Raw genomic sequence first — 13,952 nt, 5'->3', positions numbered from 1 at the left:
AATGGGAAAAGTTGGGAAAGGCTGGGAAAAACTGGGAAAGGCTGGAAAAACTGGGAAAAGCTGAGAAATGCTCCACCAGAGCCATTCCCAGGAATTCCCGGCCATTCCCAGCAATTCCCAGCAATTCCCAGCAATTCCCAACAATTCCCAGCAATTCCCAGCAATTCCCAGCCATTCCCGGCCATTCCCAGCAATTCCCAGCCATTCCCAGCAATTCCCAGCAATTCCCAACAATTCCCAGCCATTCCCAGCCCCATTTTGCCGCTCCGGGTGCTGCAGGCGCTTCCCTGCCGGCTGGGAATGTGGGAATGTGGGAATGTGGGAACGTGGAAATGTGGGAATGTGGGAATATGTGGGAATGTGGGAGCTTTCCCAAGCTGTTCTCCCTCTGGAATGCGCGTCTGGAGTCTCCGGCTGGTGCCAGACTCGCAGGATCGGGAACGGCGCCGTTCCCCGATTCCCGGGATTTCCTCCTGGCTCCTGGAATTTCTCTGTGATTCCTGGAATTTTTATGTGATTCCTGGAATTTCTCCCCGATTCCCAGGATTTCTCCCTGATTCCCTGAATTTCTCCCTATTCCTGGAATTTCTCCGTGATTCCCAGATTTTCTCCACGATTCCTGGAATTTCTCCCTGATCCCCAGAATTTCTCTGTAATTCCAGGAATTTCTCCCCGATTCCCAGAATTTCTCCCCGATTCCCAGAATTTCTCCCCGATTCCTGGAATTTCTCCGTGATTCCCAGAATTTCTCTGTAATTCCAGGACTTTCTCCCCAGTTCCTGGGATTTCTCCCTGATTCCTGAGATTTTGCAGTGATTCCTGGAATCTTTCCATGATTCCTGTGATTTCTCCGTGATTCCCAGGATTTCTCCTCGATTCCTGGGATTTTGCAGCAATTCCCAGGATTTCTCCCCAGTTCCTGGAATTTCTTCCTGATTCCTGGAATTTCTCCCTGATTCCCAGAATTTCTCCGCAATTCCCAGATTTTTTCCAGTTAGCGTCGCCATCCCAATTTCAATTGATTTCACCCCAATTCCCGGAATTTCTCCTTAATTCCCGGAATTTCTCCTTGATTCCCGGCATTCCTCCCCAATTCCCAGGAATTCCTTCACAATTCCCGGAATTTCTCCACGATTCCCAGATTTTTCCCGGTTTTTCCCGGTTTTTCCCGGGCTGGCAGGGGGGGGGGCACTCTGGCCCTGATTAGCATCACCATCCCAACTATTTCACCCCAATTCCCGGAATTTCTCCGTGATTCCATGAATTCCTCCGTGATTCCCGTAATTCCTCTGTGATTCCCGGAATTCCTCCGTGATTCCCAGATTTTTCCCGTTTTTTCCCGGTTTTTCCCAGATTTTTCCCGGTTTTTCCCGGGCTGGCAGGGGGGGACATTGGCCCTGATTAGCGTCACCATCCCAACTATTTCACCCCACTTCCCGGAATTTTTCCACGATTCCGTGAATTCCTCCGTGATTCCCGTAATTCCTTCACGATTCCCGGTTTTCCTCCACAATTCCCAGATTTTCCCCGGTTTTTCCCAGTTTTTCCCGGGCTGGCAGGGGGGGACACTCTGGCCCTGATTAGCGTCACCATCCCAACTATTTCACCCCAATTCCCGGAATTTTTCCACGATTCCGTGAATTCCTCCATAATTCCCGGAATTCCTTCACGATTCCCGGTTTTCCTCCACAATTCCCAGATTTTTCCCGTTTTTTTCCCGGTTTTTCCCGGGCTGGCAGGGGGGGGGACACTGGCCCTGATTAGCGTCACCATCCCAAATATTTCACCCCAATTCCCGGATTTTTTCCACGATTCCGTGAATTCCTCCGTGATTCCCGGAATTCCTTCACGATTCCCGGTTTTCCTCCACAATTCCCGGATTTTTCCCGGTTTTTCCCGGTTTTTCCCGGGCTGGCGGGGGGGACACTGGCCCTGATTAGCGGCTCCATCCCAGACGAGCAGATGGAGCGCGGCTGATCCCGATTAACGGGGCCGGGCCCGGGGGGGGGGCCAGGTCGGCTCCGGGATTTCTCCAGGATGTTTTTCCCGGCTGGAAAACAGCCGGGAAGCAGCTCTGGATAGCTCCAACCCCTCCGACAGCACCGGATTCCCGGGAATAGGTGAGATCCCAATCCCGGGATGAGCTCTGGCGGGAATTGCGTCGAGGTGGTTGCAGGGATTCCCGGGGATTCCCGGTTTTTTGGGATTCTGGGACGCGTCCCGGGCTCTTCCCGGGGCTCTCCTGGCTGGGAAGAGCGGGATTTCCTGGGATGAGAGCGGGAATTGCGGGAATTGCGTGTTCCCGGTGGGATTTGGGAGCTCCGGCCTTGCTCCTGTCCCGATCCATGGGAATGCTCCGGCCGGGAGCTGCTGGGGGCTTGGGATGGGAGGGGCTGGTCCCGTCCAGGGAATGTGGGATCCCCGGGATCTGTGGGAGCCCTGGGATCTGTGGGATCCACGGGATCTGTGGGATCCATGGGATCTGTGGGATCCACGGGATCTGTGGGATCCCTGGGATCTGTGGGATCCACGGGATCTGTGGGATCCCTGGGACCTGTGAGATCCATGGGATTTTTGGGATTCCCGGGATCTGTGGGATCTGGGAAGGCTCTGACTCCCTGCTCCGCTCCTGGTGGGATTTTTATCCGTCCTGGAAAGGGAGAGCTCTGTCCCTCAGTCCCCCTGTCCCTCTGTCCCCCTGTCCCCCTGTCCCTCTCTCCCTCTCCCTCTGTCCCCCTGTCCCTCTGTCCCTCTGTCCCTGTCCCCCTGTCCCCCTGTCCCCCTGTCCCTCTGTCCCTCTGTCCCCCTGTCCCCCCGTCCCTCTGTCCCTCTGTCCCCCTGTCCCCCTGTCCCTCTGTCCCTCTGTCCCCCTGTCCCTCTGTCCCCTCTGTCTCTGTCCCCCTGTCCCCCTGTCCCCCTGTCCCCCTGTCCCCCCGTCCCTCTGTCCCCCCGTCCCTCTGTCCCCCTGTCCCCCTGTCCCTCTGTCCCTCTGTCCCCCTGTCCCTCTGTCCCCCTGTCCCCCTGTCCCCGTGTCCCTCTGTCCCTCTGTCCCTGTCCCTGTCCCCCTGTCCCCCTGTCCCCCTGTCCCCCTGTCCCCCTGTCCCTCTGTCCCTCTGTCCCTCTGTCCCTCTGTCCCTGTCCCTGTCCCCCTGTCCCCCTGTCCCCCTGTCCCTCTGTCCCCCTGTCCCTGTGTCCCTCTGTCCCTCTGTCCCTCTGTCCCTCTGTCCCTGTCCCTGTCCCCCTGTCCCCCTGTCCCTCTGTCCCCCTGTCCCTGTGTCCCTCTGTCCCTCTGTCCCTCTGTCCCTCTGTCCCTCTGTCCCCCTGTCCCCGTGTCCCCCTGTCCCTCTGTCCCTCTGTCCCCCTGTCCCCCTGTCCCTCTGTCCCCCTGTCCCTCTGTCCCCCTGTCCCCCTGTCCCTCTGTCCCCCTGTCCCTCTGTCTCTGTCCCCCCGTCCCTCTGTCCCTGTCCCCCGTCCCTTTCCTTCTGTCCCCCTGTCCCCCTGTCCCTCTGTCCCTCTGTCCCCCTGTCCCCCTGTCCCTCTGTCCCCCTGTCCCCCTGTCCCCCTGTCCCTCTGTCCCTCTGTCCCTCTGTCCCTCTGTCCCTCTGTCCCTCTGTCCCTGTCCCCCTGTCCCTCTGTCCCTCTGTCCCCCTGTCCCCCTGTCCCCCTGTCCCTCTGTCCCCCTGTCCCCCTGTCCCTCTGTCCCTCTGTCCCCCTGTCCCCCTGTCCCTCTGTCCCTCTGTCCCTGTCCCCCTGTCCCTCTGTCCCTCTGTCCCTCTGTCCCTCTGTCCCCCTGTCCCTCTGTCCCCGTGCTCAGGTCCCGCCGGTGCCGCCGTGGTTTCCATGGGGACGGTGCCGGGAATGTTCCCATGGATACGGAGCTGGAGCGGGATGGGAGCCCCGGATCCCGAGGGACCATTCCCGATCCACAGGGACCATTCCCGATCCCGAGGGGCCATTCCCGATCCCGAGGGGACATTCCCGATCCACAGGGGCCATTCCCGATCCACAGGGACCATTCCCGATCCACAGGGACCATTCCTGATCCCGAGGAGCCATTCCCGATCCACAGGGACCATTCCCGATCCACAGGGACCATTCCCGATCCCGAGGAGTCATTCCTGATCCCGAGGGACCATTCCCGATCCCGAGGGGCCATTCCCGATCCCGAGGGGCCATTCCCGATCCACAGGGGCCATTCCCGATCCACAGGGACCATTCCTGATCCCGAGGAGCCATTCCCGATCCACAGGGACCATTCCTGATCCCGAGGGGCCATTCCCGATCCACAGCAACCATTCCCGATCCCGAGGGGCCCTTCCCAATCCCTGCTCTGTCCCCAAATCTGTCCTGTCCCAAATCTCTCCTGTCCCCAAACCTGTGCCCTGTCCCCAAACTTCCTTTCTGTCCCCAAATCTGTCCTGTCCCCAAATCTGTTCTGTCCCAAACCTCCTTCCTGTCCCCAAATCTGTGTCCTGTCCCCAAACCCCTCTCTCGTCCCCAAATCCCTGTCCTGTCCCCAGATCTGTCCCCAAACTTCCTTCCTGTCCCCAAATCCCTGTCCTGTCCCCAAATCCCTCTCCTGTCCCCAAATCCATCCCCAAACTTCCTTCCTGTCCCCAAATCATTTTCCTGTCCCCAAATCCCTGTCCTGTCCCCAATCTTCTTTCCTGTCCCCCAGTGCCTTTCTTGTCCCCAAGTCCGTGTCCTGTCCCCAAATCTGTCCTGTCCCCAAATCTGTGTCCTGTCCCCAAATCCCTCTCCTGTCCCCAAATCCATCCCCAAACTTCCTTCCTGTCCCCAAATCCCTGCCCTGTCCCCAAATCCCTCTCCTGTCCCCAAATCTGTCCCCAAACTTCCCTCCTGTCCCCAAATCCCTGCCCTGTCCCCCAATCTGCCATCCCCAAATCCCTGCCCTGTCCCCAGATCCCTCTCCTGTCCCCAAATCTGTCCCCAAATCCCTCTCCTGTCCCCAAATCTGTCCCCAAACTTCCCTTCTGTCCACAAATCCTCTCTCCTGTCCCCAAATTCCTCTCCTGTCCCCAAATCTGTCCCCAAATCCCTCTCCTGTCCCCAAATCCCTGCCCTGTCCCCAAATCTGTCCCCAAACTTCCCTTCTGTCCCCAAATCCTCTCTCCTGTCCCCAAATCCCTCTCCTGTCCCCAAATCTGTCCCCAAATCCCTCTCCTGTCCCCAGACCTCTCTCCAGGGGCTGTCACAGCCGGGAATTTTGGGATTTTGCGGCTCCAGACTCCGGGATCATCCCGGAAGGGCCGGAGCAGCTCTGCCGGGAAAATCGGGAATGTTCAGCCGGGAGCTCTGGGCTGACCTAATTTCGGCTTCCCAGAAACTGCGGGAAAAAGGGAGAGGGAAAAATTCCGAAGGATTGAAGGACAGGACACAGGGAATGGCTCAAGATTGGGGAATTTGGGAAGGAATTCCCGGCTGGGTTGGAATTCCCAGAGCAGCTGGGGCTGCCCCTGGATCCCGGGAATGTCCAAGGAAGGGTTGGAGCAGCTTGGGATGGAGGGGTTGGAATGGGATGGGATTGAAGGTCCCTGGATCCCATCCCAAAGCATTCCGGGATTTGGGAGGCTCCGAATCCATCCCGAGGGATTTTTCTGGGAAATGGGGATGGGAAAGAGAGGGAAAGGGAAGGGAGAGCCTTGGTGGCTTCCTGAGATTCCAGGGGAAGCCCCTGGATCCCAAAATTCCTTGGAGAGGAGATGGATCCAATGTCAGGCTCTGGAGCCAGGCTGGGAGAGCTGGGAATGTTCTCCTGGAGAAGGGAAGGATCCAGGGAGAGCTTCCAGCACATTCCAGGGCTTGGAGGGGCTCCAGGAGAGCTGGAATTTGGGAAAGGCCTGGAGGGGCAGGAGCCAGGGAATGGCTCCAGATTGGAAAAGGGGAATTGGGCTGGGATTTGGGAATTCCCAGAGCAGCTGTGGCTGCCCCAAATCCCTGGAAGTGCCCCTGGATGGGGTTTGGATCATCCCGGGACAGCGGGAGGTGACCCTGAGCTGATTTTTAACATCCCATCCCAAACCCTTCCACAATTCCCAGATTCTATCCCAGAAATCCGCAAAATCCCCCCAAAAAAACCCTCCCGCGGGAATTCTGCCCTGTTGGGGTGCTCGGGGGTGTCCCTGTGCCGGACATTTGGGGACATTGCTGTCCCCCCCTCTGCGGTGTCCCCGTGTCACCCTTGAATTCCCGGTGTCCCAGTGCCCCTGGAAAAGCGGGAGAGGGAAAATCGATGGAATTTCCCGGCAGGCGCTGGGGACGCTGCGGGGACGCTGCGGCCACCCGAGGGTGATCGATGTCCCCGCGATGTCCCCGCGATGTCCCCGTGAGTGTCCTTGCACGGCGGGGACTCCAGGGAGGACAATCCTGATCCTGTCCCTGTCCCTGCTCCTGTCCCTGTCCCTGTCCCTGTCCCTTTTCCTTTCTCCTGATCCTGTCCCTGTCCCTGCTCCTGTCCCTGTCCCTTTCTCCTGATCCTGTCCCTGTCCCTGTCCCTGTCCCTGTCCCTGTCCCGTCCCTGCTCCTGTCCCTGCTCCTGTCCCTGCTCCTGTCCCTGTCCCTTTTCCTTTCTCCTGATCCTGTCCCTCTCCCCTGTCCCTGTCCCCTGCTCCTGTCCCTGTCCCTGATCGTGTCCCTCTCCCTGCTCCTGTCCCTGCTCCTGTCCCTGTCCCCTGCTCCTGATCCTGCTCCTGTTCCATGTCCCCTGCTCCTGTCCCCTGCTCCTGTCCCTGTCCCCTGCTCCTGTCCCTGTCCCTGATCGTGTCCCTCTCCCTGCTCCTGTCCCTGTCCCTGTCCCTGTCCTGTCCCTGTCCCTGCTCCTGTCCCTGTCCCTGATCGTGTCCCTCTCCCTGCTCCTGTCCCTGTCCCTGCTCCTGTCCCTGATCCTGATCCTGTCCCTGTTCCTGTCCCTGCTCCTACTCCTGTCCCTGCTCCTGTCCCCTGCTCCTGTCCCTGTCCCCTGCTCCTGTCCCCATCCCCATCCCTGTCCCTGTTCCTGTCCCTGCTCCTACTCCTGTCCCTGCTCCTGTCCCCATTCCTGTCTCTCTCCTTATCCCTGTACCTGTCCCCGTTCCTGTCCCTGTCCCTGTCCTGTCCCTGCTCCTGCTCCTGTCCCCTGTTCCTGTCCCTGCTCCTACTCCTGTCCCTGCTCCTGTCCCCATTCCTATCTCTCTCCTTATCCCTGTACCTGTCCCTGTTCCTGTCCCTGCTCCTGTCCCTGCTCCTGTCCCCTGCTCCTGTCCCTGTCCCCTGCTCCTGTCCCCATCCCCATCCCTGTCCCTGCTCCTGTCCCTGATCCTGATCCTGTCCCTGTTCCTGTCCCCATTCCTCTCTCCTTATCCCTGTACCTGTCCCCCTTCCTGTCCCTGTCCCCTGCTCCTGTCCCTGGTCCTGTCCCTTTTCCTTTCTCCTGATCCTGTCCCTGTCCCTGCTCCTGTCTCTGCTCCTGTCCCCATTCCTGTCCCTGTCCTTTTTCCTGCTCCTTCTCCCTTCTCCCTGTCCCCTGCTCCTGTCCCCATTCCTGTTCCTGTCCCTTTTCCTTTCTCCTGCTCCTGTCCCTCTCCGTTTTCCTGCTCTTTCTCCCCATCCCTGTCCCCGTTCCTGTCCCCGTTCCTGTCCCCGTTCCTGTCCCCACACTGGCCCTGTCCCTTTTCCCGCTCCTTCCCCCTTTCCTGTCCCTGTCCCATCCCTGTCCCATCCCTGTCCCATCCCTGTCCCTTCTCCTGTCCCATCCCATGGATCCCATCCCATGGATCCCATGGATCCCATCCCTCTCCCTGTCCCATCCCTGTTCCCCAGTGGCATTCTCACAACATTCCCAAGGGACATTCCCAAGTGACATTCCCGAGCATTCCCACGGAGGGATTGGATCCCTGATTATCCCAGGTTTGGATCCCTGATCCTTCCAGGATCCCGGATCTTTCCAGCATCCCTGATCCTTCCAGGATCTCTGATCTTTCCAAGGGAGCCTTTGGCTCCTCTGAGAATTCCAGGAGTGAGTTTGGCCCCCAGATCCTTCCAGGTTTGGATCCCTGACCCTTCCAGGTTTGGATCCCAGATCTTTCCAGGCTCCCCGATCCTTCCAGGAAAGAGATTGGATCCCAGATCTTTCCAGGATCCCTGATCCTTCCAGGTTTGGAGCCCAGATCTTTCCAGGTTTGGATCCCTGATCCTTCCAAGATCCCTGATCCTTCAAGGGAGGCTTCAGCTCCCCTGATCCTTCCAGGAGAGGGATTGGATCCCTGATCCTTCCAGGTTTGGATCCCCGATCCTTCCAGGTTTGGATCCCTGATCCTTCCAGGTTTGGATCCCTGATCCTTCCAGGCTCCCAGATTTTTCCAGGAGAGGGTCTGGATCCCTGATCCTTCCCGGATCCTTGATCCAGGTGAGGATTTTGGCCCCCTGATCCTTCCAAGATCCCTGATCCTTTCAGGAGAGGGCTTGGATCCCTGATCCTTCCAGGATCCCTGATCTTTCCAGGATCAAAGATCCTTCCAGGATCCCAGATATTTCCAGGATCCCTGATCATTCCAGGATCACAGATCCTTCCAGGATCCCTGATCCTTCCAGGATCCCTGATCTTTCCAGGATCACAGATCCTTCCAGGATCCCTGATCTTTCTGGGAGAGGGATTGGATCCCTGATCCTTCCAGGATCCCTGATCCTTCCAGGTTTGGATCCCAGATCTTTCCAGGATCCCTGATCCTTCCAGGATCCGTGATCCTTCCAGGTTTGGATCCCTGATCTTTCCAGGATCCCTGACCTTTCCAGGATCATGGATCCTTCCAGGATCCCTGATCCTTCTGGGAGAGGGATTGGATCCCTGATCCTTCCAGGATCCCTGATCTTTCCAGGAGAGGGATTGGATCCCTGATCCTTCCCAGATTCCTGATCCAGGCCGAACGTTCGGATCCGGCTCCAGAGGGACGGGAATTGTTTGGGATCCGCGGCCGCTCTCCGGCCTGGCCGGGCAGTGACAATTCCAGGGCTGGAAAATCCCACTGGATCTTCCTGGGCCTGATCCCAGCGATCCAGGGGGATCCCAGTGATCCCGGGTCTCCCTCCACCCTGCCGTTCCCAGCTGTTTTTCCCAGGAAAACTTGGGGGGAATTTAACCCTGAATCTGCCAGGGGAAAGCGTCAGGCCCAGGGAAAAAATCCAATCCCAGGAAAAAATTCCAATCCCAGGGAAAAATTCAAATTCCAGGGAAAAATTCCAATCCCAGGGAAAAGCTCCAATCCCAGGGAAAAATTCAAATTCCAGGGAAAAATTCAAATTCCAGGGAAAGTTCCAATCTCAGGGAAAAGTTCCAATCCCAGGGAAAAGCTCCAATCCCAGGGAAAAATTCCAATCCCAAAAAATGCTTTCCCTCAAAAAATCCCAAGAAATAATAAAAAAAAATTCCCCAAAATATCCAAATTCCCCAAAAAAATGCTCCTTAAAAAAATCCTCAAAAATCCCTCCTAAAATCCAAAAAAATTCCCCAAAATCTTCCCAAATTCCCCAAAAAATGGTCCCTCAAAAAATCCCTCCTAAAAAAAAAAAAATTCCCAAAAAATCCCCCCAAAATCCCCAAAACCCCCCCAAAAATCCCCAAAAAATCCTAAAAAATGCCCTCCAAAATAATCCCCCAAAATTCCCCAAAATTTCCCCCAAAATCCCCCAAAATCCTAAAAAAATCCTAAAAAAATCCCCAAAAATCTTAAAAAATGCCCTCCAAAATAATCCCCCAAAATCCCAAAAAATCCTAAAAAAATTCCTAAAAATTCCAAAAAATTCCCAAAATTTCCCCAAATCCTTTCCAGGTCTCCGCAGCCCATTCCCCTTTTCCCAGCCGGATTCCATGAGGAATTCCTGGATAAACGAAGGGCGGTAGTGGCTCCATCACCACGAATCCAAAGGATTCCCGGTTTGGAATTATCCCTATGGAATTGCTGATCCCACCACTGGAATTTAGGAAAGGCTCCAGATTTATAATCCCAAAATGCTGGGAAGAAGGGCAGGAAATCTGGGAATTCTGGCTCTGCTCTAAGCCTCTTGGGAATGCTCAGAAATCCAGGGAATGCTCAGAAATCCAGGGAATGCTCAGAAATCCAAGGAATTCTAAGAAATCCAAGCGCAGCTGCAGGGGAAAAAAAAAAAAATCTTGGAATATTTTTCTAACTTTGGATCCTTTTCCAACCTTTTTTTTATCCCCTGCTGTCAGGAGACTCCACGGGAATTCCTAAAAGATTCCGTGGATTCTTTGGGGAAAAAAAAAAGCGGAATTTTTTGGGATTTCATCAGTGGAGAAGTCGATTTAAGGAGGGGAAATGGAATTCGAGGAATTATTCCACTGAGGAATTTTTTTCCGAACTTTCCCAACCGGGAGCCCTTAAAAATTATTGGGAATTAATGAGGGGTGGAAAAAAAGGGGGGAAAAAAAAATTCCCAAGGAAAAATCCCAAGGAAAAATCCCATCTGGAGCGCTCCATTTGTGGGATAACGAGGTGGAGAGAGGGGAAAAAAAAATGGGAATAAATCAAATCCAGGATTTGGGAAAGGGGTGAGGAGGATTAGGGATCGGGGACATGGATCCAAAGGGATCCAAAGGGATCCAAAGGGATCCAAAGGGATCCAAAGGGTTTTCCATCAATCCCAGGCCACAGGGCAGGAGCATTCCGTGGTTTTCCCTGTTTTTCCCGGTTTTTCTCCTTCCCAAGTGCGTTTTCCCGGCTGGAATTTTGGGGTTTTCCTGTTTTTTTTCCCCCCTGATCCCTCAGGGGTGGCCTGGGGTCCCAAAGCGCCTTTGTGGGGGGTGGATCCTAGCGGGAGAATTCCAGGGAATTCCTGGGGAGATTCCCAGGCTGATCCCGGATTTCTCCCGGGAATGGGCCCTGCAAGTGGGGGAATTTGTGGGATCCAGGGGTCCCTTCCCAGATTTCTTCCTGGGGGACATTCCGGAATATCCATGTGGGAATACCCACGTCCATCCCAGGTGTCCCATTCCCAGATTTCTTACTGGGGGACATTCCAGAATATCCATGTGGGAATATCCATGTCCATCCCAAGGGTCCATTCCCAGATTTCCCCTGAGGAATGGCCCTGCCTGGAGGGACATTCCAGAATATCCATGTGGGAATGCCCACGTCCATCCCAGGTGTCCCATTCCCAGATTTCCCCCTGTGGGACATTCCAGAATATCCCTGTGGGAATATCCATGTCCATTCCAGGCGTCCCATTCCCAGATTTCCTCCTGTGGGACATTCCAGAAGATCCATGTGGGAATATCCATGTCCGTCCCAGGTGTCCCATTCCCAGATTTCTTCCTGGGGTGACATTCCAGAGTATCCCTGTGGGAATACCCACATCCATCCCAGGTGTCCCATTCCCAGATTTCTTCCTGGGGAACATTCCAGAAGATCCCTGTGGGAATATCCATGTCCGTCCCAGGTGTCCCATTCCCAGATTTCATCCCTGGGAGGGGGCACATTCCAGAAGATCCCTGTGGGAATGCCCATGTCCATCCCAGGTGTCCCATTCCCAGATTTCTTCCTGGGGGACATTCCAGAATATCCCTGTGGGATTGTCCAAATCCATCCCAGGTGTCCCATTCCCAGATTTCCCCCTGTGGGACATTCCAGAAGATCCATATGGGAATATCCATGTCCGTCCCAGGTGTCCCTTCCCAGATTTCCCCCGAGGAACGGCCCTTCCTGTGGGACATTCCAGAATATCCCTGTGGGAATATCCATGTCCCATTCCCAGGTGTCCCATTCCCAGATTTCTTCCTGGGGTGACATTCTGGAATATCCATGTGGGAATACCCACGTCCATCCCAGGTGTCCCATTCCCAGATTTCCCCCTGTGGGACATTCCACAATATCCCTGTGGGAATGTCCGAATCCATCCCAGGTGTCCCATTCCCAGATTTCCCCCTGTGGGAGGCCATTCCAGAAGATCCCTGTGGGAACATCCCTACCCATCCTCTCCCGCTTCCCTCTCCAATTCCAGCCTTCCCCTCTCCCCATCCCGGCAGATCCGGGATGTCTCTCCCGGCCCTTTCCCGAGCTGACCCCTCTCGTTTCCCCGCAGGGCCCCGGGCGGAGCCGGTGCCGGTGCCGGTGCCGGTGCCGGTACCGGAGCGGGAGGGGAGCGGGAGCGGCAGCGGCTGCGGGCCGCCCGCCGCGGCGCACGGAGCATGCCTCTGAGCCCCGCGGGCAGCCAGCATGAGAGCCCCGAGTCACCGCCAGCCGAGCCTCCAGCCGAGCGCCAGCCCCGAGCCGCCGGCAGCAGCGGCGAGCCGAGCCCCGGCCTGCGGGAGGAGCCGCGCCTGGAGCCGGCCCGGGGCCCCGCAGGGCCCCGCTCGCCCAAGCTGGCGGCCCCGGCCCGCATGGAGGAGCCCGCGCCCGGCGCCATCGTGGTGCGCATCGGCATCCCCGACCTGCAGCAGACGGTGAGTGAGGAGAGAGCGCCGAGAGAGGCGGGAGGGAGCGCGGAGAGAGCCGGGATGGGCGGCGGGAGAGCCGGGAGGGGCAGCGGGAGCCGCACCGGGATGGGCAGCGGGAGAGCCGGGATGGGCAGCGGGAGCCGCACCGGGGTGGGCACCGGGAGGGGCAGCCGGGATCACCGGGATGGGCAGCGGGAGCCGCAGCCGGGATCACCGGGATGGGCAGCGGGAGCCGCAGCCGGGATCACCGGGATGGGCAGCGGGAGCCGCAGCCGGGATCACCGGGATGGGCAGCGGGAGCCGCAGCGGCAGCGCCGCCGCGATTCGCCCGTGTTGGGATGCGCAGCTCGGAGCGGTTCCGATCTGCGCTCGGAGCGGCCCCGACCCGCAAAGAAACCGGCCCCGATCCGTACCCAAAAACCGGCCCCGACCCACAAACAAACCGGCCCCGATCCGTACCCAAAAACCGGTCCCGACCCGCAAACAAACCGACCCCGATCCGTACCCAAAAACCCACCCCGACCCGCAAACAAACCGACCCCGATCCGCGCCGGGATGCGCAGCCCGGACCGGCCCCGATCATCGCCCAAACCGGCCCCGATCCGCACCCAAAAACCGGCCCCGATCCGCAAACAAACCGGCCCCGACCCGCACCCAGAGCGGTCCCGACCTGCACCCAAAAACCGGCCCCGAACCGCACTCAAAAACCGACCCCGATCCGCGCCGGGATGCGCAGCCCGGACCGGCCCCGATCCGCACCCGGACCGGCCCCGACCTTCTCTCAGAGCGGCCGCGATCCGCACCCGGATCCTCCCCCGGTTCGGCGCCGCACCGGGACTGGCCGCGAGCTGCATCCCGCCCGCTCCCGGTCCCTCTCCGGCCCCGCTCCCGGCCCCGCTCCCGGTTCCGTTCCCGGCCCCACTCCGGCCCCGCATCTCGCCCGTTCCAGTCCCGCTCCCGGCCCTCTCCCGGCCCCGCTGCCCAAACTTCTCCCCGCCACCGTCCCGGCACTGCCCCGCTCCTCGGTGTTCCGGTTCCCATCCCGGTTCCCATCCCGGTTCCCATCCCGGTGTCCCCATCCCGGTGTCCCCATCCCGGTGTCCTCATCCCAGTTCCCATCCCAGTGTCCCCATCCCGGTTCCCATCCCGGTGTCCCCTCCGGTCCCTGCAGCCCCCGCTGGCAGCGCTGCCGTCCCGCTCCAGGGTCCGCACCCACCGGGACTGGGCTGGGAATGGGACCAGGATTGGGATGGGGAGTGGGATGGGAATGGAGGCGGCTCTGGGACTGGGATTGGGAATGGGACCGGGATTGGGATGGGGAGTGGGATGGGAACGGGGGCGGCTCTGGGACCGGGACTGGGACCAGGAATAGGATCAGATCTGGGACTGGGATTGGGATTGGAACCAAGAATGGGATCAGATCTGGGACTGGGATTGGGATTAGGATTGGGAACAGGATCAGCTCTGGGACTGGGATCGGGATTGGGACCAGGATCAGCTCTGG

The 13,952-nt window shown here is 58.1% G+C and overlaps 1 protein-coding gene across 1 annotated transcript in view; it reads left to right on the top strand.

Annotated features, from left to right (window-relative positions):
- Nucleotides 1-13,952, top strand: part of LOC131591351 (SH3 and multiple ankyrin repeat domains protein 3-like) — a 161,916-nt gene that overhangs the window by 16,225 nt on the left and 131,739 nt on the right. The window contains 1 exon segment of the mRNA XM_058861926.1: nt 12,094-12,454. Coding sequence (XP_058717909.1) covers nt 12,200-12,454 — 255 coding nt within the window. The 5' untranslated portion in view covers nt 12,094-12,199.

Source organism: Poecile atricapillus, chromosome W (assembly GCF_030490865.1).
Source record: "Poecile atricapillus isolate bPoeAtr1 chromosome W, bPoeAtr1.hap1, whole genome shotgun sequence".
Classification (NCBI taxonomy): Eukaryota; Metazoa; Chordata; class Aves; order Passeriformes; family Paridae; genus Poecile; species Poecile atricapillus.
This window is presented reverse-complemented; position numbering and strand designations above follow the sequence as displayed.